General features: G+C 33.0%; 1 protein-coding gene across 1 annotated transcript in view; it reads left to right on the top strand.

The window, feature by feature from the left end:
- The window catches only part of LOC116431104 (uncharacterized), a 297,657-nt gene that overhangs the window by 248,028 nt on the left and 25,543 nt on the right, over positions 1 to 24,086 (top strand). The window contains exons 4-5 of the mRNA XM_031986081.2: positions 15,937 to 16,059; positions 19,777 to 19,965. Coding sequence (XP_031841941.2) covers positions 15,937 to 16,059; positions 19,777 to 19,965 — 312 coding nt within the window. The remainder of the gene's footprint in view (positions 1 to 15,936; positions 16,060 to 19,776; positions 19,966 to 24,086) is intronic.

Here is a 24,086-nt window from a genome sequence, read left to right as displayed (position 1 = left end):
TCCTTTTCCATAGAATTCGTTGTAATTTTATACAAACTAAAAACATTATCACATTTCTCACGTAATAAAAGCACCCTTCATTAAGATACCTCAAAACCCAAGGGACTAAAATCTTCCATTAATAATACCTACCCAACAATTACCTACCATTATAATTTAAATATTCCCCTCACCCGAAATTCGTTATACCTCCACGCAAGGATAATAGAGAACCTATTATGTTCCCTGTGCACTAAAATAATATTTCATACGTACCTACACGAAATGATTTCATTCGATTTCGTGTACTGTTATTTTAACATAGAAATAGCCGGGACCGGTGGAGTGGGCGGATGGGCTGTTAGACGCAGAACGGAAGGAGCGCGAAGCCGTTCTCGCTTGTCGGTAGAAGAAAAGTCAATATCCTTGGCCGTAGGACTCGTAAAAGAAAGGATAACTCGGTCGTTTCGAGTGAATTGAGATCGTACTTTCGTTCAGGAAACAGGCAGCGATCCCGCGGGCAAACGAACCGCGCGGTTCATTCATGAAATGCATTGCGTGCTTATACAGCGGCGCGGCGCAACGCCTGGTGAATCCGCGGGGATGAATCGGGCGAAGAGAATACGCGGGCAAAAAGAGAGTCGAAAATATGATGGCGTGATCAAGCGCCGTTCTAATAAACTTTTGATCTCTCTCCTGGGGCAAACAGAAATAGCTCATCCATTTTAATATCGGGATACGTTTAAAGGACGTGATAAACTTTCTCTCTTGGTAGGCCGCGTTAAGACGATCATGTTCTTCCCGGGCACGGAAGTAAATCGTATTTTTACGACGCGTTTTTCTTTTTTCATTCGTTGCTTTAGTATCTTCAAATGAGTGGGACTAATGAAGTCACTCTTCGCCGTTCATTTTATCACCTTCGCACCTCTTTATTGAGGTATATTAGGTGCACGCTATATTCGCTCGTAAGTGTTTACTCTCTTGCCCGTCGGTTTTCGTTTTACTTCGTCTGCGAGGTGAATCTTGTGATAGGTCTGCCAGAAAATTCTGTTCATTTTTTAACTAAACTCTTGCCCTATGATTTATTTCTTAACTATAATCAGAACAGCTACTTTAATCTGAATAAATTACTAGGAAAAGAACAATATTGATGTCTACTCTATGTCCATGCATACTCCAAAGGTTAACGAGTGACGATGGAAAAGTAATATTTAAATTATATTTCAAACAAAAAAATAACACTTAGCTTTCTTACATTCAGTTTAAAATTTTTGTCAGGAATTTGACGCGATATTGTAGGTCAAGGGGTTCAAAGAAAAGATGAAACACTTTTTCCAAATAATGTTTCCTCGGCGTTAGAATGTTTGACCGGGGATAGGTACAATGTTGTGTTTTTATGGTGAGGGTGATTACTACAGATTGAAATAAAAATGAGAACAAGCCTATAAATACACGATAATTAGATAAATATGTACCCGAGTAGATAAATATTTAGTTAATAGTGTACAAAGTAAATAATTGTACCACCCAAAATTAATTGTGAACTCTCTGTTACATGAAAGAACGCATCAAAAGAAAATTGTGTAATAACAAGGGGTGCATACAGTGTAATTAATCATTTGATATCCTGCAAAGAAACTGGTTTCAAAGAACTACAATTTAAACGTTAGCGATAAAAGTCTGCGCTTGCCAAATTTAAAGCAATTATAGAAATCAAGGCAAGTTATAGACATTATTCATTTATAAGTTAAAATAAGTCAGATGTTAAATAAATGATTACACTTCATACACCTTTTTATTAAAAACCAGATCAAATTGCAGGAAAATTATTCCTACCATTTATATAAGGAGAGAAAAAATTACAATTAAAGAAGTTAAAATTATAAAATCCTGAAACATATTATATTACATATACAGTTATATAGGGTAACAAATTATTATATTCTTATTAAAATTATTATATTAATTGCGATTATTATTAGTGGTAGTAATATTAGATCAAATTTTATTCACTTTAATATATATTTATCATATCTGTATCTTTTTAAATTCTTGTTCAGCTGTGCCAATAAAAACGTAATGTTATTTGTCAAACGATAGAGCCATTTTATGTTAATGGTCAATTAAAAGACAAAAACTTACAAAATAATGAAGTTTATCTGATACATCCACAGAACTATAATTATTTTTCCATTAATCCAATATTATGAAAGTTACATTATGAGTCATGAACAACTCGGCGTTGGCTTACCGTGTCGCTGTTGGACAGCAAGGAATATTAATTACTTTACTTTTTAACATTTGCCAGTATAGGTACAGCCATTATGGACGTTGTCGACCTTCGTAATCTTTTCCATTCGAGCATCGACTACAGCCAACAGTTACTGAGTGCATTTGTAGGGTAGGACATAGATTCGAATCTTTCTTTTATCGTATCGTACTATAATACATTTCTTTACGGCGTTCATAATAATAAAACAATTCTTTAACATTCATCTCAACTTTTAACATCACTTTTCCATTTACTAAAAAACGAGGAAAAAAATTTCTTGCATCTTCATAATACTTTATTAACTCTTTAAACATTTTACTTATTTTTTCAAGTTCGCATCTATATGCTTAATAGTTTTTAACCCATATTTTATTAAATAAAATATATCGTCTTTACAAAATAGAAATAATATTCAAGAAAAGAAATCTTCTCGACTTCTAGCACATTGTGCTATGCGTTACAATATTCGATGAAAACACACTTTAATTTACTCTTCTTCGCACAAAATATGAAATATTGATCGTCACAAATATGTGATGCTGGTCACAAATCTGTTAAGCAATGACGAATATACTCAGTAAAACCATAGTAAACAATTGCCGGTGCGGGTTAAAAACTATTAAACTCACTAGGTGAGTATGTAATCTACAACTTCAGCCCCGGTTCCTAAAAAAATTCTTATTTCGCAAGTATTTAAATTCTGAAATTTGCATATTTGTACAGTTACAAGATTAGGAGGCCCTTCGAATCTCAAAAAACATAGTTCTAATCTTTATGAAAAATTGGAAACAAGTCACCCCAACTGTTCGATAGTTTCAACGTCAAAGGTTAACACGTTGACCGCCATGGGCGTCACCGGTGACCCCCAACCAAATCAAATAATTATAGTTCACTTGATTATACATTGATTATTTGAAAACATTTCTATATTATAATTAATTCTACCTAATGCTACCTAAATAATAATGTAATTCAATCAAACGATTTAATATTATATTTTTTCCATTTTGTATATTCAACGTGTTGAGAAACGGAATTAATCCAACAATCGCCATTTTCTCCACGTGAACTCATATGACTCATGATTTCGTGCATGCGGTTAGGCTCCGATGCGTTGACCTCGACAAGGAATTAGGGTGGTGGGCGAAGGAAGGGGAATCATTTCCATGGGGGATGCCTCGCCGTACGTATCCATCAAGCTAGCACTCTGGCGCAACCTTTGTGCCAAGATTCAGGTTTCCACCCTCTGCTCCGTTTCCGCTTCAACCCCGCGTACGTCAGAATTCCGCCGGCGCGGCCTCGTTACCAGCGACTAATGTGTTTATGCATTTGCGCGACGCTTCCGTCCCCTGCGAGCCACCCCGCCCAGCCGCGCCGCGTTCGCGCATCGACATCATTGCCCATCTGCGTGCGCTGCAGAGGCTTGCGGGTACACGACCTAGGCTGATGATGAATGTTCGACGGCGCAGTGAACCGAAACGACGAAGAAAACGGAACACTTTGTACCGCGTTCGGTGCCTTAACCCTTTCAACGCGGGACAATGCGTTCCGAGGAAACGTTTACAAAAAATCCCCTGGGACGAGCTAGCTGGCAAATGCAACTGCTTATTTGCGGCCTCTGCCCTTTTAGCGCTCGTCACACTTTGGTTGCTATCTTGCTGGATTTCGCTAATGGGTCTTCGCTGATATCGTTTTGGAATTGTACAAGGAACTTGTTTTTGTTCGGTATAGGAGTATTCGTTTCTAACGTTGTTTCGAACTATCTCGTTTGTTGAACCGGGAAGTCCGATGCTCTTTCAACAAATTAATGTCGTTTGAGCGCGTTGAATGATTGAACGGAAAATTTAATCGAAAGTATTGACTCTCTCGGCAGTTAGAGACGAAATGGTCATGACGTTTTTCCCCAATTCGGAAAACGTCCCCAGTTTGGTGATTACAAGTGTTAGCGCACGGTGTACACGCGTACCTCCAAATGCACTCTGACCTGGTTTCTAGTTAGCACCTTCTCGAAGGACCAGCATGGTTAACCCGCTCATTTAATTGGCTCACCATTCACTTAATAAACTGCACTTGTTTTCCCTTTTTCTCAACATTTATTTACATCTGAACGTACAGGATCCCTGACTTGTCTTCAGGTTTCTAAAGGGCACTAAGATTGCTAATGGTCTAAGATACTATCTTGTTCCGGTATTTGCTAACTAACTGCTCGTGTTTGAGCGACTGACTTTTGGCGATCTTCCTCTTGATCGCCAAGTCCCTATTTTCTAAATTGTCCGCTGATTGGTTTCTTTTCATTTTGGCAGTCACCAATCAGCAGGCCTAACTTAACGCAGACAATCTTCCTTGCGCCCTTAGCGCGCTCACTTGGGGAGGGGTGCCGCGGTGCTCGTGTGGGGGCAAAGACAACGCTGGTGGAAATTCGTCCAGGTGGCGGACCTTCAGTATCTTTACCGTTACATACAAACTGAATGTAACAATATAGTTAATGATATGTTATAAATATTTATAATGATATTTTTGGATAATTGGTATTTTAGAATTTCAAAGTATTTTGTACATTTTTAAACCATATTGAATTCGAAGAAACCGTGTCATACCGAGACAGCGTTAAATGGAACAAAGTTGAGCGGGATCTTACTGGAATTTCATTTTTCCCGTTGTAACTTATTATATCCACGTGTATGCGACAGGAACACGCGATCCTTCGCAATGGATTGTCGCGTGAATAAGAATAAATGTGGGGTAAAATGGTAACAGATGCCCATAAATGTGGTTTGGCGGTTGACATTAATGTGCGAAAGGTAACGGAAAGGAAGCGGGCGTTACCTTATGGGCCTAGTACACTTATTGGTTAACCGACCAAGTTTCGTAAAGCAATATTTATATCGAGTGATAACCAGCAATTTTGACGAAAGTTTGATATAATTTAATTTTCATCGAAATATTTGACATACGGTTTTCTTAGTTATTAATAGTTATGTTCAAAATATAACAGTAGTCTCCAAAGCAGCAGTGGACAACGATGTTTGGGATGTGAAATATCTGGAAAACAATTAGAGGTATCAGAATTACATACGGTAATGAGTTTTGAGTTTTCGAATGACAAATCTAACTATATAAACATAGTCAGAAAAAATTAACTCTTATTATTCTAATATAAGGTTTTAATGTTCTACTTTTAACTACTTTTAACTACCAGCTATTAACTACTACCAGTTTATGTAGCAACGTTTTAGCATAATGTATTGGCAGTCACTCGTACAGTTCCGCATCATTTTGAAGCTTGTAACTAATTGTTGGTGACGTAATTTTGTGTTACTCAACCTTTTACATTCGAAGTATTACTCCGGGGAACAAAGTTTCACGTCGTACTCGAAGTGTGTTACAGCCACCAACAATTCGCTGTAGTAAAGAATCAAGCGTCACTTAACATTTAATTAATTTTCAATAAAAGCAAGCATCCTTCCACATTTCTTTTCTGACTATTTATATACTCTTAATTAAAACATAAATCTCTGAGTTGTTGTGACATATATAAATATAAGTTTTCATTACCTGTTACCACATTCGCATCGGGCAATTTTTGTTAAAACTTTCTTAGAAAAAAGAGGTATTTTAATGATATGAAAATATTTAACATATGTGTATTGAAATTGCGACAATTACTTTTGTAATGAATGTATAATATAATATATAATCTAGTATTTTAACACCTATTCGCCTCGGGAACCAAGGCGAATGGCAAACGTTATAATTCTCTTATAACGCTTATTTTTGAAAAACGAGAATTCTCGTTTAAATACAGTCTGGCGAAAATGTTTATCATTTGCCAGACAACTTTACCTCCAAGCCAAAATTTTGTAACTGGCGTAGCTCCACGGTGTGAAGAGTTAGTTCCTCGTCATCATAATGAGGAAACATTTTCTCCTGGCTTTCTCGATTCCAAAGCGTTTAATTCCACTTGAATATCCCCTTGAACGAAAGAGTACAGAAGTTTCAATGGGGCCAGTTCGCCCGATGAAGGCGCGGTTGATGCGTTCTTTCATTACGAGACGTTGTTCTTTCGTCAAGACGACAATTCACACCAGACAAGAGATTCTAACGAACCGTTATGAGAAAAACTCACGACTTACCGGAGGAGACGAATGAACAATTGGAATTTCCCGCGGAATACGCTTACAGAGTTACTGATTACACATCGGTCGGTGAACGCGACGCACGTCGCGATCGGCGACGAGGGAATTTCATTTCTCTGACACCGTGGTGGGGAAATTTTATTCGAGAAACGTGTGAGAAATGAAGACAACGAATCAAATTGTTTTTAAAACTATTGAAAACAGTTTATTTAAATAATTATTTTCTCAAACAATTACTTCTTTAAACAATTACTTGAACAGTTTACCTAACCAGTTAACTGTGGAATTTACTTTGAAGAATCTCTCACTATGTGTGCAATAAAATCAAATAATAAAGTGTATACTCGTCAAATGGAGAGCAAATGCATCTATAATATATTCTAACCAAAAACTAAAGCAAAACAAAGAAGTATTACATGTTTATCTGAAAAAATAGATAATTTATCGTTGAAAAAATTAGTACCATTTCGCGTTTTAAGATGACATGTATACTCATCAAGTACAGTTAAATGGTTAAACAATTATTTCGACAGTTTACTTAAACAATTTTTTTTAACGATTATAAGGAATGATGAAAAGTAATATTGAATTATTTCTTCAAATAATTGTTCAGTGTTTATTTACTCAAGTGCACATTGGAAACTGTGAATTTGCATAAACATCCGTAGACTATTTATAACATGTATTATACAATTAAGAATGATTCTTATTTATCGTGTCACTGAATTAGAGTTTACGTACTATAAACAGAATCAAAGAGACAAAATAAGCTGAAGGTGAATCTATACCTGCTATATATTGTACATTTATCAAAAGGAGTGGTTCGTTAAATAGTAACAGAAAATTTAAATTGTAAGGTATATAATTGGACGTGATTATACTTCACAGTGACGTCAATGGAGGTTTGAATATGCCAGGAATATCAGAGTTAGACAGATTCCAATTCATTCTGTCCCATTATTTCTATGTAGGCCAATGAGAATTGGAAGCATCGATTACTTTAAATTTCGACTGTTACAATATATCGCGAATATTATATCCATTTATATGAACAATATTCAATTATTACGAGTTCTATTGAACATTATGTTACAATCATTAGAATATTATTATTGCTTCAGCTTGTACAGACAAAAATCTGGAAATTACAAGTTGGAGAAAAATAAACTGCAGTACTTTTATGCAACATTTGGGAAACATGAAGTGTGCATTATAAGTTATTATTATTGGTAATATATGAATTTAAAAACGTTATTTTTATTTAATTATAGTATACATATGATATACTGAGAAAAAATTATTTGTCTATCCATTCAAAATGCTACGACTGCAGATATGAAAATTACAATATTTTCCTTTATAAATTACAAACATAATATTTAGAAATTTTAAACTGTACATCTTCAACCTTTATACTCAGTGCGGAAGCTATTATCTAAAACTAAAAGCGGTCATATATCATTTATTTTTACCTTGTGCTCGCCTGTCGAGCAAACGAGTACAAACCAGAAATAACGTCTCTGGGGAGAGCATAATTTTGAACAGTCGCGTTAATATTTTTTCCCTTGCTATGGGCAATATTTTATAATCTGCTTCGTTGTGAATTTGGCCATCGATACGTGGAGAACAGTTGGAGTGTGAAGAGAATGACCAGTAACGAGCGATATCGAATGGAACATTTACATAGGCAGGATAGATATGCTGCAGCATCTACCGACCCAAACACTTTTACCTGAATGAAATTGTTTATCGTAGGAACTAACGGTTTGTTTCATTCGCGTTGGTTGTACACCTCCATACTTTAATTTCCTTAACATTATCATTAAGAAACGGTGTACAATTCATGGTAAGAAATTAGCAAACTTCTTTTCATTTGTAATTGCTCTTTTACTTGTAATTTGTCAAAATCGTTGCAAATAAACGATATTAAAGCGAAGCGTTATTGAAAGATTATAATGTTGTTTTCTAATTCCTTATGGGAAAACCAATAAAAGTTTGTACTCGGCCGGCAGATATTTTTGGTGTGCCCCTGATTATACTGTTTAAAACATTAAACTCTTTTGATTTGCGTAATTAAGATTTGATTAACACGATAATTATTAATCTCTAATAATGACTATTGATTCTTGGATGTTATTATTAATGATAACATACTGCGTATAGAAATATTACTACAGAATTAAATAAATTTTTCTATTGCAGGTGATTTCCAAAAAATTGAGCGTACATATATATTCATGAAATACAAGTAGCACAAACATCATGAGCTTATTTTACACGTGAAAATATGTAAATAACGTTTTATTTGTATTTCATTTTTGGAAAACCTGGATTTCGATACATTCTGTACACAGTTAGATGCAGACGTATGTACTCAACGAGTTTTTCAATTAAATTCTCCTGAAAACGAGTTTTTTAATAGAAAAATTTAATTCTACATTCTCCATTTTTTACTTATTTCTTAATGTAATATAACTTCCTGTCGGTTACACGTTTAGTCACACGAATCAAGATAATCTCCTAAATAAAAAAATTGTATTGCATGTTTTCAATTAAATTAAATTCTCACGATAAAATCACAAATAAAAAAATTGTATCGCATATTTTCGATTTAATTTTTTTTTCATATCAAATCACTTTCATTCCTATTGTACCATTTGCGATATAAATACCAGATACTCTCTGTAAGTACCAATTATGGATTGGAAGTTTTCTTTAAGAACGAGTCGCAACAGTATCGAGCAATTACTAGAGAACAGACAGGATTCAGGAAATCGATGGGAAGAAAGCGGAGCTTCAATCAGTCGTTTGCTAGGAGATCAAGAGATTCCGGCGAGAGAACGGGAAATGAATAAAACATAGGATATTACTTCCCGATCGATTCTTGGGTAGATTATACCGTTTCCCCATTTCCCGCGTGTAATGATGTCGGAACCGTGCGAAGTAATTCGAACGTTTTCGATGTAAGACCGCCATTTGCAGCGGCGCCTCGTTAGCAGCCATTAGCATCGTTCCCGATACTAATCGATGAAAACAACGCGGGACGACAGTGAATATTCCTATGTAACTGGAGTAGCAACGGCGGTGTTTAACCTTCCCGATTGCTGTAATAATTTAGCGTTGGCCAACGGCGAACCGTGAATCCGCCCTAATTTGCTCGATACACTGATGAAATTAACAATAGTCGTTAAGCAAACCCGCTGCCCTGCAGCCTCCCGTAATGACGCGGAATGTCCTGAGAACTTACCTCGCAATTGCGCGTTGTTTGCTCGTTGAATCGATGTTAACGGCGTGACCGGTCAAATTCGAGGATCGGTTAACGCTTTTCACCGCGGAAATGGAGATGGAAACGCGCTTAGACCATTTACGAGACCGGACGGAGCGTTATTGCTTTCGCACGACAAATGCGGCGAGACTTGTTCCTGGATAGAGCGATCAGCAGATTGAATCTTCATGCGAACTTCTGTTTTCATTAACCTGTTAACTGTGGAATTTAATTTGAAAAATCTCGGATAATACTCGCAATGAAATCAAATGGTGTGTACACTCGTCAAACGCAGCCTAATTGCACAAAAAAGAATTACATATTTATGTGAAAAGATAAATAATTGATCGTTGAAGGAATTAGTATCATTTGAATTTTCAGATGACATGTTTTATTAGAAAACGAAATAAAGGGGACAGTCATTTCGTCGAATAAAATTTACCCTGTAGTACAGATAAAGTAAAAATGTTATTAGCGTATATATACGCGCAATTTTGTTGGTCATTATCACAAGAGATCAACATAAACATCACATCTTTGCGGTTTATTCTTTCTTATGTAAGTTTTATTATATTTTATATATTCTTTTAGATTATTTTCTCTACTTTTTATTGCAGAATACTGAAATATGAAGTTGCTTTTACTTGTAATGTTTCTACTTAAATGAAATTTTTTTAAAAATTGGTGATAAGGGCCTTCTTTTTCATACTTCCTTATAATACAAATGGGTTAACACGTTCGCGACCAGTGTCATATATATGTGACGTTAAATATTTTTTACCTTCCGTAGGGAGAATTAAATTATTCTCACGTTTGTTTGTATTTAAGATCGTGGTGTAAAATAAAGGAAAATGACACAATATTTCTTTTTAAATCTTATTTGCATTTTATAAAGACGATTTCTTGCATTTAATGAAATATTGCAACCATGAATATTGCCACTGAAATAACACTGATCTCTAACGTGTAAAATTTGATAAATTGAACGACTTTTTACATTTGACAAATTTTCGTGTGTTATAAGTGTATAAGGATGGGTAATATAGTAATGACTACTAAACGTTCTTAATGTATTTTTACTTAGAAGATTTGAAATTTCGAATTGAGGTAATGTATACAATATTTACAAATGAAAGAAACTTTGCAAAATAAGCAACGCAAGGAAAACACCCAGAATGTACGAAGCATTAAGCACAAAATAATCTCATTACACCAGGTTATTGCTAATAATAATTACTATGTAACTAGCAGTAATCATATTATAATAGTAGTAATCAATAATAGTAACCATATTAATCATAAGAGTCAGTGATTAAAAAATCATTGAGTTAATAAACTAGATTAAACTCATTTATTCGATTGATAATTTCCAGAGATAACGTTCGATTGTATTTTATACGTACGATGAAAATGTGTCTGAAAATTATTAACAGAATTTTCACATATTCGAGAAGCAGTGAATCGTGTAAATAATTCATGTAAATAATTGTGCTTGAAATAGGAGAAATAATTTAGGGGCGTGTAATGTGGAACAGACGTTCAGGACCAATTTATTTACACAATTTACGATGTTCGAAACTCAAACCTTCCCAGTCTTTAAAGTGGCGTAGTTCCAGAGTCCATAGTGCCCCGCAGAAAGTCAACAACGAGCCCCTTGTGAGTCTTCGTTGGTCCAATCGCAATCGCGGTGAAATATAGTTCACGTGAAAACTCTATTCACGTCCGAACTTTGGGAATTCTAGTCAATCGAAAATGTATAGAGGTCTCTCCGTAATTACCGTCAAGATCGACCACTTTTTGTAATGAATAGACTGCAATATTCACATAGATACTCGCTTTCAGAAATTTGTCTACTTTAAATTAACAAAAAGTTTGACTGGAACAAACTGCAGAAGTTAATTTCTTTTTTATAATGAGTGATACAAAACATTGCGGTAGGTAAATTTATGATCAAAGTTTTGTGTATTTTGGTGAACTATTATTCTCAACGTATTAGGTGACCAATTTTAACTCGTTAAAGAAAATTAAAAATTCGTACTCTGTGTAGAAAACAATTTTTTTGAGGATTTGAAAGAGAGCGAAAAAGATTAAAGTACGACTGAATTTCGATAACGATATGTCCAAAAAAAACATTTCAAGGTACTACTTACTTAGTAACAATATCATATTACAGTGCAACAAACACGCAATAACAACGATAAGAACTTCAAAAGAACTAAACATTGTATAATTGTGTCTTTGTAGCTGATAGTTTGACCGATAAAGCAATTTTTCTACATGAAAAAAAAAGTTGAAAACATGAAATGAAAGTTTTTTTTTCGAGGCCTAGTTTTTGAGAAAGTTACGCGTACGCATATATAAGGCGCGCATGCGAACGTGCTCCACAAAACTTTTAATTAAATTTTCTCGAAAATATGACATCATACGAAAAAGGCTATTAAATATTAAACACACTGAGTATTTTACTTAATTTCTCATATATACTAATTTCTTTATAATTATAATTCGATCAAGTCAGCGAATCTTATAGTTCGATAAATATTATTTAAAAAATTGTTTTCACGTTTTTGATGAATTTCTCCTTAGAGTTACCCTTTCCCTTGTACTTGCAAACAATCATGAGAATACCGATGTAATAGTAATGCAAAAACTTCGGTTCACAATAATGTAAAAAATTCAAATATTCCGGCATCATTTATACCAGCACCGAAGGAATTCGTTTCATCGAAAGGATACGTCGAGGAAGATTTGTAGGTGACTTCGTCCCATTTTAATCACGATGAAACGCATCGCTCCGCCCACTTTTTCTTTCCCCATCTCGAGAATCGCTCGAATCCGACTGAACGGAAAGGCAAGCGGGAAAGATAAAGGCCAAAAGAATTTCAACTATTAAATTATAGAAAATTACGCTTCCCGGGCCATTGCGACGATCGCTGCTTTTTCTTCGGTTCTATCCGGCCATTTCTCTCGCGCCAATCCTTTAAACTCTACGTTTCTAGTTTTATTACCTTCGATCCCGAACCACCACCCTCCGGAGTTATAATTGCGAACCCAGACGGGAAGAGTCATTTACTTCTCTTTCACCGTGTTCCATCATCGACTACTGTATTATGCTGTGCCAAAGTTATGGCTTGTGATAAAACTTTTGTAATGACCTACACGAACACTTTTATTTAAAACTAAAACTATCAGACGGGTCAAAATGACCCATTCCGGATGTCTTCTTTCTGCAATAAATAAATTGACATTTTCTAATGAAAACGGTACTTGAAAATTATAATTTAAAGATTTTAATACTGTTACAAGTACGTTCATATGTTCTTAAACTGTAGAAAATAAAGTGGAATCTTTATTATACACGATTAAATTTCGTACCACATTTCGAATGTATTTTTGACTTTGAAAAATTAAATAATAAATTATATTATTATATCTACAATATTAGGTAATGATTTTCGTATTTGTACATGGAAGATAAATGTTATTGCACACATTAAATGCCTTGAAATATACTAAAATAACACGAAAGAATATTGATACAATATGTGAATTCAATGTTTATAAGCTAATAATAATTATTTATTTTTTATTAATGTTACAAGCATTTATTTCTAGTTAAAGTATATACCTTCTGTTTCTAAAATAAAATTTAATACTGTCATTTACTTCATCATTTCCTTAGAGTAAAATTGTTTTATTAAGGTACTAACATCAACTGATATCAATGTTTTCATTAATATTAATTAGTTCAAATTAATTGTGGTAAATAATGACGCGCTAATCAATTAATTTCCTTTAATTAAATCAGATCAATAGGACTCTGGTATAAAGCGAAACAGGATAATTACTAACTTCATAATATGAAATGTTCACATAATTAATTGATTCACAGTACAATCACGATGATCGTTTCAGTTAAACTTGATGTATCTTAATTGGCTGTAGGTACATGTTATGCAATCAATGTTCTACTATCATTTATGTAAGTACTTCTATTTTGCGAATACCAAGTGGGTAAAAAGTTACAGACAGTTATAACTTCCACATTTTCAAAATGACGTATAGTAATACTTGTAGGTGTATTTTTATTTTATTTTATTAAATATCTGTTACATCGTAATACTTTTTCAAATACATACTAATTCCAATAGTTTGAAAAACGTTATTTAGAGAATAACGTGTGCAAAGTTTCGTACGAAGAAAATGTTACAATTTTTCTTACCTGACACGTATGTAGAAGATTATGACTAATGAATGTATAAATTAATTTTCTTTTCTATTGTTTATTGTTCATCTTTACCAAACGTTTCTATTGCCGCTATATCCTACTCTTTTTTATTTGCACTTTTTGTTTTTTTGAACAATGCCGACATTAAGTATTCTGTTACAATTTATGAAACATTTGAAGGGGTAATTGTATATACAACTTAAAAAATTCGAAGGTGTGAGTATGTTGCCAGCTCTCAAATCTACAACAAATGTCTGTAACTACATGAAAGATTCAAAGAATTCACAGTCAAATTTAAATAAAGATTTTACAAAATCGAAGTAATTTATGTCGTAAAACAAAAAGTAAAATTTTACGATTCATCATAGTCATTACTTCGTTAAATTTGCCATATCTTACAAATTTGAGTAAGAATTGAACACGAAAATTAATTTCTAAGTCCGATGAACCCCTTGTGCCACGCAAATTTCATTAAAATGTACAAACTGCGACGAAATTGAAAAAATAAAACAACTTTAAATCAATAGACACTTTAATCAAATGGTTTAAAGTTAGTCTTTCGGGTGAAAAGATGATTTTCAAAATAAGAGTTTTATCTGTACTCAACCCGAATCACGAATACAACACTGTATGGTTACTTTCGTCGCAATACCAGAATGTTCAAAGTTCAATTCAGAACTCATTTCAAATTAATTTGAAAGACAAAGTGCGCAACCAAAACTGGAGTTATTAATAAAAGAAAGAGTTGCAGGCTGAAACAGGAGCGCGAAAGCGACAAGAACAGTCTGAGAAAACGGCTGGCCAAAACCGCGGAGCGTGTTTCGAAACTGGACTGTCGTTGAAACCTCGACACTCGTCGAAGAACCCTCAACTCGAGGGGTGCGTAACCCTTTTGCAAGGTCAATGCACTTGTTCGCGAACCATCATGCCTTCTTTTTTCATTCGCCCCCTCGAATTCCTCTACACCTTTAAGCTGTATATGCGGTCTTGGTTAGGAGCTGACTACATTTTTCTCTGATAGCAGCTTGCAAAAGTGTTTACACTCCTAGATTATATTTTATATTAGGGTAATTCCGGAGGGGATGGTCATATTTTCTTTGAAACGCGTTTAAATGAAAACTTAAAGAATTAGAACACTAGATTTGATTTTGAAATAAACTTTAATTACTTTTTTATAGAACGATCAACAAACCAACACGTCATCATATTGTGCTTTAAATACCAAAGGGAAAAAGAAAAATATCAAATAAAACATGACGCTAAAGAAGTAACCCAAACAGTTTACTCATGCTCTAATATTTTTAAATTTCTGAAAGAAATCAAAATAGTACATTTAATTTAATCCACAACTAAGAAATATACAATACAATCATATACATAGATAATAATCTGCGTAATTTAAAGTAGTTGCCAATGACCTATTGGAGTTGATGCTACATAAAATATACAATAACAAAAAGAAAAAAATTAACCCTTTGCAGTCGAGGCATCAATGTTTGTATTATTATTAATGAAAGGTTTTTCATATAGAAGTGATGTGTCTGGGAATTTCAGTAACTGACTGATAGAAGCTTGCTACGAACGTTGATAGTTGAACGAATGTAGACAGCTTGCATTAAAAAAAGAGGTTTATTTGTGCCAAAAAAATACATTTACTTTCACAAAATACCTTAACTAACATATCATTTTCGACTAAAATAAATATTTTCATTAAAAATGCTATTCCAACTGTCAAAGAAGGAGGGTGATTACTACATATATCGATTTTATACTAGTGGCTTAGCAACTAGTCCACTGGTTTGCATTGTAATGATATTGAAATATGTGGTTTCAAAGCGATTGCATCAAGAACTAAAGGATTAAAGCTTGAGTTACGACTACAGCGTTCAAGATTCGAATCTTAGGACTCATTTTTCTTAGACTAATCTGAAATGCATTTACACTCGACATAAGAGTCGCTATTAGAAGAAATGTCACAAATTACTTGTTAGTTATCTACAGCTTCTCTTTGCCATGTTCTGCCACCTTTAAAGTGGAAGTTTTTCTTCAATTCCAGAGCACACCTGTAAGGACTTCCGGTGCACCGAGAAGGAATTCTGCATCGAGATGGACCTCCTTTGCGACGGCGTAAATCACTGCGGCGATGGTTCCGACGAGGCCACCTCTAACCTCTGTGCCAGTAAGTTTCACTTGTCAACGATTCATTTACCACCCACCCACCACCAATACGACTTTCAGCCCCGAGGGTTCATTTCGCTTCTGTAAAATATGGGGAGTCCCGGGCTGAAGGAGGTCACCTGACTATCATCTTTATTTTTAATCATATGACGATCACAGTTTGAGATATATGAATGGTTTTAAAAGAGGAGTATTGCATTATAACAGCCGTGGTTTGAAATATCTGAATAATATCAAGGAAAAAAAATTGTAAATGAAAGACAAAATTTTTGAGAATCGAGAATTTTCAAGATTATAATACTTTTTTTTGCAAGAAATACATCTAATATTATCTCAAGATTCCTGTATATTAGAATGCAGTTGTTCATTTCCTATAACATACAGTAAAAAAAAAAATAAACATTCCTCTACGAAGAAAAATTGAAAAACACATTTTTTCTCAGAAGGAAGGGTATTGAACTCGGGAATTTAAAAAATTATGAAATTTTGTGTATAAGTAGAGTAAATCAAGCCTAAAATATTACAATTCCTTTTGTGCCGAATTTCATTTTGGAGGGGTGAAACGGTAAAAGATAGCGAAAAAAAGTTTAAACAAAAGATACATTGCTTTTTCTCGTCTGTAAAATTATAAAATAAAAATTTTCAAAAAGTTATGTTATTTTCAAAATTTTCAAACATTTGAACATTCATCAAAGTAGAACAGTTATACAGAAACAGTTTTCGTAATAAAACAGAAACTAAACAATCAAGGTCCTTCATAACGATTACTCCACTATCTTTCTTATACCTCATACATTCAACAAAATTCGGTTCGTTTGATAGATCACGATGAAAATTAATCTTCCAACAGAGAATGATGAGTTAACAAGTCACTTAAGTTCAGTTTCATTTCTCAATAGCTCTTCGTTCTCGTGTTCAGTTAACAAATAATTTTTGTGTTTCATCGAGCCATAATTAATCAAATAAAAGCCAAGTCCATACTAGTACAAACTGTGTACAAACTATATTGAAGTGTGTCATAAATGTTCACATTTGGAAAATACAGATTTAAAAGTTTAATGTTTAAGTTTCTGTAAAAACTGGTGCCACCCGAATTCTGTTCACGTGACAGTTAAAACGTTAAAAAACATTCGTAGCTTTAACGTCGGGCCAGGGAAAGCTAGGCAAAGAATTGTAGTGTCGATGGAAGTGTTTTTTCCCGTCGCGATGCCGTAGCATGTTGCAGCTCGTAATGATAAAAAGCAAAGTATGCAGCGAGCCTATCGATCTCTCGATTTATACGAAATTGCGTGCATTTCTCAGAAAACGGTCTTTGTGTTGCCTGTTCAGACGAACACATTACAAACCGTCTGAGGAAATGAATTCCCTTCTGTTGTTAGTTGATTTGATATCTAGCGCTGAGGTGCGTTGCTATCAATGTTGTAATCACTCCAATTGCAAAGAGAAACACGTCTTTATATCTTGTCGTTAATTTGTTACTGAATCAATTCCTTGACATTTTTTTAATATGTACACTAACTATTATGAATAATTGAATGTGATTCTTACAGGCTTTAATATTGCATTTATAAAAGTGTATCACGCAAACTTTTTGACATTTCGGAAAATATGATCTAAAAAATAATCACTTTCATCGTAATATTCGCTATTTTAAATTGAATATTTCTTGAAAATTAAGATAATTCAGAAGCACAGCTACTAAGAGTTCTTCATTGGCTGGTTCAAGTTACAGTGAAGTTTATTATAAATTAAACGTGCTCTCGATCAATTTTCGTAATTAGCATTTCAGATATGGTGATAACCCATTTAATCTATTGTCCTGTAATGTCTTTTATAACTGCGCTCGCTATGATAGCTTTGTCATTAATAATTTATCAAGAAACAAAGACAAAATTCAAAATTCATCTATATTCACCTTTATTTAGAAAGCTAACAATTAATAATAGAAAAATAGTATTGAATTTAAACCTAAAATAATTTTTACCATTTCAGTTTGAGAATTCAAATATTTACAAAATGCAGTCAAAGATTTTAACATAATATTTATCATAATTAAATGACTAAAACAGAATACTAAAATTTATAAGTTGCAATTAATCCGCTATTGTATTAAACTACATTATTCAATACACAATAATAATCACTCTGAATATATTCTGTCTAACACCTACAGATCTAAATGAACAATTCTATATTTGTGCTTTCTGCGAACTAACAAATGAGTTTCAAGACTTGTTTTAAATCCATTGCCCGAATTCATTATGGTCAAAGTTTGAACAAGTCATCCAAAACGCAAACAATTAGGGATCTGTCTGTTTTAATTACCTGTATTTCTTCAGACATGCAAACACTTGAAAGTGGAAGTCAGGAATAGAGAAAGTAATCTTTTCTCCAATATAAATAATTCATTAAACTGTCGTAAAACAACAGAAGTAATTTAAAAAATGTAGATCCCAGACAGTTTTAATTTCACGCTATTTGCACTAATTGCGAGGTTCAAGTAGACAAAAATAATTTCGAAACTGCCATCGCTTGAGTTTGTATGATAACACATATCCTAAATTTCATTATCCATTTGTTTGACTGAATCAGGGTTCCATACCAATTATGAATTTTTTAATTCCTTCAATTCATAACTCATGTTGTACATAAGTCTCCAGGATCATTTTCACCAATTTTGTACTTCTTCAGATGTTTCGTAATTGATTCTATTTACTTTAACATACATATGTAAATACTTATATAGATATCTATCTGACTCATTTATTTAGTGAAATGATTAAATCTACGATTCAGAAGTTGAGAAAATTGATAAAATTAAATTATTAGGATATCAATCGAATGCTTCGACATTAAAATTTTAAATAACTGAACAACTGGAATTGGATATTTTATTCTGCGAACGGCTGATATCTTACTTTCACATTTAGTATCTAGTATTCCCGATTAAAAAAGAAATCTTTCCGCATATTTATTTTAAAAGTATCATAATAATTAAATATGAGTGAGAGATAAATGAACCCGATGTTTTCTCAAAATATTTATCATTATTTTTAATATCATAGTTGCATTTTCAAGGCGAGAATGGTAAATCCCAAAGCAACGAAGAAACAGTAGGATGTTTAACGGATTTGTAATTAAAGAAAAAGACACTGCATTTAGTTCTGATTTTAATAAGCAAAATTAATTTGTTTCTTGCCAAAAATATATAGATAATACTGTAACTTATTAATCCTTTAGCTTCGAGTTTTGATATCTAAAATAGAAAGCTGTAGATAAGTAATTTAATTATTCAAATAACAAGAGATCGATATAAGTGGCTCAGAATAAGAATGTGTAACTCCTACTTCTGAGTTCTTGAGAGAAAAAAAGCTTATGTGAAATGTTCTTGAATTAATTAAATACTTATATAACAATGACTAAAACATTCTAATATTACGATTACTAATACTAATAATTAATAATAACTAATTAAATTAATGACATTCTGCTATTACTATTTAATTAATCCAAGATTTCACAAAAATTTCTTTTTCACAAGTACTCAGGAAATAGTATCTAGACCATTATTCTAAGCGACTCATAGTTTACTTCTCTCCTACCATTTAAAACCTCGATGCATAGTTCACGTTTTCACCGAAAAAGTATTTAAAAGTTAAAAAAATTCTCATTCAATCTCAACATTCAGACTAACGTATCATGTTCCTTTCTGTTTCAGACTCCGAGGCATCAACGATTCTAGGCATGCAGGCAACCTGGTTCGCGATCGCTCTTGTTTTTCTGATACTGAGTATAGCTGGCATGGTGACGGTGACGGTGCTGTGCTTCTGCAGACAACGCGTCCCGACCCCCAGGCATCCCCATAACGCGCACAACGCCCAAACTCATCCTCCAGTCAGCTTCCCATGTGAGTCGCAAAAAGCACACTCGTGCACCACTACCACGGGCCCATCCTCCGTGTTCTGTCGTTGTTTAGTCGTTGCTTGGCAGCCCATTCAACCCTCCGGCTTTTTCACCATCCGAACGAGATTTAGTATTTTTCTTTTTCCCTTTTCTTTCTTTGTCTTTTTTTTCGTCGGAGTTGTACAGAGGTCCCTGGACCGGTCGAGGAAACTCGAGACTTTTGAGCCTGCAGATTTTTCATGACGCCGAGAATTAATTAAAAGAGCAAATCGTCGGGGGTAGCTTTTTCGTATATCCGTTTTACCACCTGTTCTTCCTTTTGTTTCGTCTTACTCGGGAATTCTGAATTCGAGAGTTTGTAATTCGCCTGCAGCCTACAACCTTTCGACTGTGTGTATGGTTTGGAGCTGAATAGTCATTTCCGTATTATCTTCTTGTATATTCGATTAATGTGTAATACATTAATTACTGTTAATATTATAATGACTACGTTTGTTAAAGAATTTTCTTCATTCCATTTTAATTTGAAAAAAAATTGGAAATTCAAATTGTTGTCGCTAAGTCTGAGTTTTAGAAATTTGAAACAGCAGCGTCCATAAAATATAAATGTATGATATGGTACTTTTGGCGACACATTACTGAACCATTTCTTATCGACGACATTTTAAATGATCAAAAGCATGAAAACTTTTTGGCTGATCTGTTATCTGAACTGTGGAAAAAACTCCTGCAACTCACAAAAGTCAAATGTCGTGTCAATATGATGAATATTCAGCTTACGATGCATCAAATAGTTCGAAAAGTATAGAATCATAAATTTCTTCAACGTTGGTTCGAGCACAGTACATACAAACAATTAATTTCTAAAAATTTGCAAATCTTCTATAGGTACATACTTTTTTGTGAAAAGTAATTTCTGGTAATTTTTTGATGGCACTTGAAAGTATGAGATTAGAATTGTATATGAATAATACGCATCTATATTATACATATATTCAATAATCTATAAAAAAACCAGATAATTATTTATTTGTATATCATTATTTGTATTTGTATATTTATTCAATTCTTTAATGTACTTATAAACAATCAACAGTGACAACTTTTTTATTATAATTATTTACTTCTGTTTTTATACAATTTATAATTCTTTTTATACTTAATGACGAGTGAAGATTATAGTATTAGAAGTCACTTTACTGATCTTGGATTCAGTAATTACTGCAGGATGATAAAAATATGTTTTTTCACTGTGAGAAACATGTATAATCTCAGGATCTTAAAAAATGTAACTTCAAGAAAAAATATTTGTTACATTTATTCTTTCCAAGAAAATATTATAATATTCTGACATTTTCTTCTGTCATCAAGAATAAAAAATTCAAGATTCTTAAGTTAGTCAAGACATCTTATAACTATATATAACTTACAATTCAAATAAACATACATAAGGGAAATGTGAAACTATAATGTTTTATTCAGTTGAATTTCGCGAAAATATTATACCTAAGACCCAACAAATTTATATGATACTCACGTAAATATTAAATATAAGAAGCAAAAGGAAGAATGGGATGTTGTTTCTTGGCAATAATATAATATTCTTCCACCAGTAGAATAGAATTTACGTCTAATTAGCTCGTAAGTTATGCCTTCAAGACGGGTCGAACCAATGAATGAAGGATGCAGCTCTGCGTTTGTAGCTCGTAAACTGTGTATAATTTGACGTGATGAACGCGCTACAGGAACAGTATCCACGCTTTTACAATGTGCTGCATATTAATTCATCAAAGCGGCTACTAATTAATTTTGCGCGAGATTAATTTAACGGGAACACAGGTTATACTCAATGAACGTTGGCAACAACTTTGTGCCAGTTCAGTGAAAACGGTCAATCCTCTTCTTCATTATAAAGACTGGCACAATCGCATCCTAATTTCACGCATCGGAATTAAACTTCATTCTGCCCGACATTTAATATTCTTAACTTAAATTAAGTAAATGATTTAAATATTATCTCTATAATATAGTTAAGGTGCTCGAAAAAGCGATTAAGATGTTCGAAAAAAATGTGACCTATCGATGACTGGTCATTTGATTGGGATAATTTAGGGAAGAACTTTTTAAATCCCTGAGAATTTGAAAAATCATTATTGTATTATTTGATCATTCATTAAAATTTTTCTTTTTCTATTTTTTTTTGCAGTGTACTTGGGTTTTCGAAGAGAAAGATTTAAGAACCCTGATGATTATAGTACTTATCGACCCTAGTATAATTATTAGAGGTCTATAATACTTTGGTGCTCAGATATAATGTACAAGTATGTAATTAAAATATATTAGAATATACTAAAACTACTAATATATTAAAATATATTTAACTATACTAAACTAAATACTAATATAATAAAATACTAAAACATATTAAAACATATGAAACTCTATTAAGATATATTGAAATATATTACGTAAATCCATACCACAAAAAAACACATAATTATTGAAGAAAATAGTGGTTTTATGTTTTGCACTGTACTTTTTCATGTGAAACAAAAAAAAGAAATGACACATAAAATCCTCTGTCCACATTTCGAATATGGTCTGACAAAGAAATATATCGAACCCGGAAATTAAAAAAATTATGAATCTTCGTGTATAAGTTAGAGTAAGTCAAGCCTAATACATTGCAACTTTTTTTCTTGCCGAATTTCACTTTGAGTGGATGAAACTATCCCTTGAAAAACATGAAAACCTTTTTTCCTCGTGAATTGTCTTGTAAATAGTAACAGATAACGAACAATTGTAATGTATTAGGCTTGACTCTACTCTAATTACGCACAAAGTTTTATAATGTTTTTAACCTTCAGGTTTAATACCTTTCCTTGTGAATCTATCTGTGAAGTGACTTATTGATGTGAATACTCGAACATACGCATACATATCAAAAGTGTATCTGAATTAATAAAGTGCATTATTTAACAATTCAATGTAAAATCAGTAATATATACTTTGCACTAAAACAATTTTCTGTATAACTCTCTAATCGTGCGACAGAAGGGTTAATCAATTCACGTTTCCGAGAGTTCCGCAGTCCCCTGGACCGAGTAAGTTTGTTGCTAGTTTCAGTTACGTTTCCTTATCTCCGGTAATTGTTTATTACCCGACTGTGCTTCTGAAGTCGCAGTATGCTTTAGAGTTTAGTGTAACAGAGTTGATAATGCAGCGCAGAAATTGGCGCACCTGAGGCTACAGTGTACAACATTTAATAATTGGTTTCCTTACGCCCCGGGTGGAGGACCATGGTTTGCGTACATATTAGACTGGTCCTCAGTGTTACATTTTCTTGTCACTTAGATAAAGTTCTCCACGATCCTCTGCACAACATTCTAATAAAGTGAAGTGAACGCTGCCTGTCTTATACAGGTACTTGCCAAATTAAATCTTTTTAAAATATACTATTAATTAGCTTTAAACGAACAATTTAGTATAAAATATAAATTTACATAATTTTATATAAATATTTGTATTCTATATAATATAAAATAATTACACAATTAATTAATTCTCACTAAATGCAAATAAAATATTTACTGTAATATACTATTTATTACTCAAATAAAAATTGGATGAATGAAGATCACATAAAATTGATAAACATGATCATTTCTTAATATTTTTTAAATGTTATATAATTCTAAATTGAAATTGAATACTGAATCCAACGAGTGAATAAAAATTGAATATAAAAAAGTCGTTTTAATTAATAATCTCGAATTTATATCAGAAATTTTAATTACAATATAAATTATACGATCAAAACGAGTATTGTTCTTCATCATAAGAAGTTGGACTTTCTAATACCAAGTTTAGTTGAACTTAAATGATTATATTAAAAATATCAAATATAACTACAATATTAATTTCGAAGTTATAATTCATAATTTACATTTATTATCAATTTCTGATTGATAATTAGATATATCTAATGATCACGCCTTCTACACCCTTTTTCAAATATGTCTTAAAAAACATTTAAACCCAAACGTTATCAGACACTCGACATTGAAACGAGTCCAGTAAATATTACACCAATAAAATTCATTTAACTGGCGATTTAATAAACTG

Source organism: Nomia melanderi, chromosome 2, assembly GCF_051020985.1.
Source record: "Nomia melanderi isolate GNS246 chromosome 2, iyNomMela1, whole genome shotgun sequence".
Taxonomy (NCBI): Eukaryota; Metazoa; Arthropoda; class Insecta; order Hymenoptera; family Halictidae; genus Nomia; species Nomia melanderi.
Note: the sequence above shows the minus strand (reverse complement) of the source record. Positions and strands in the feature narration are given on the sequence as shown.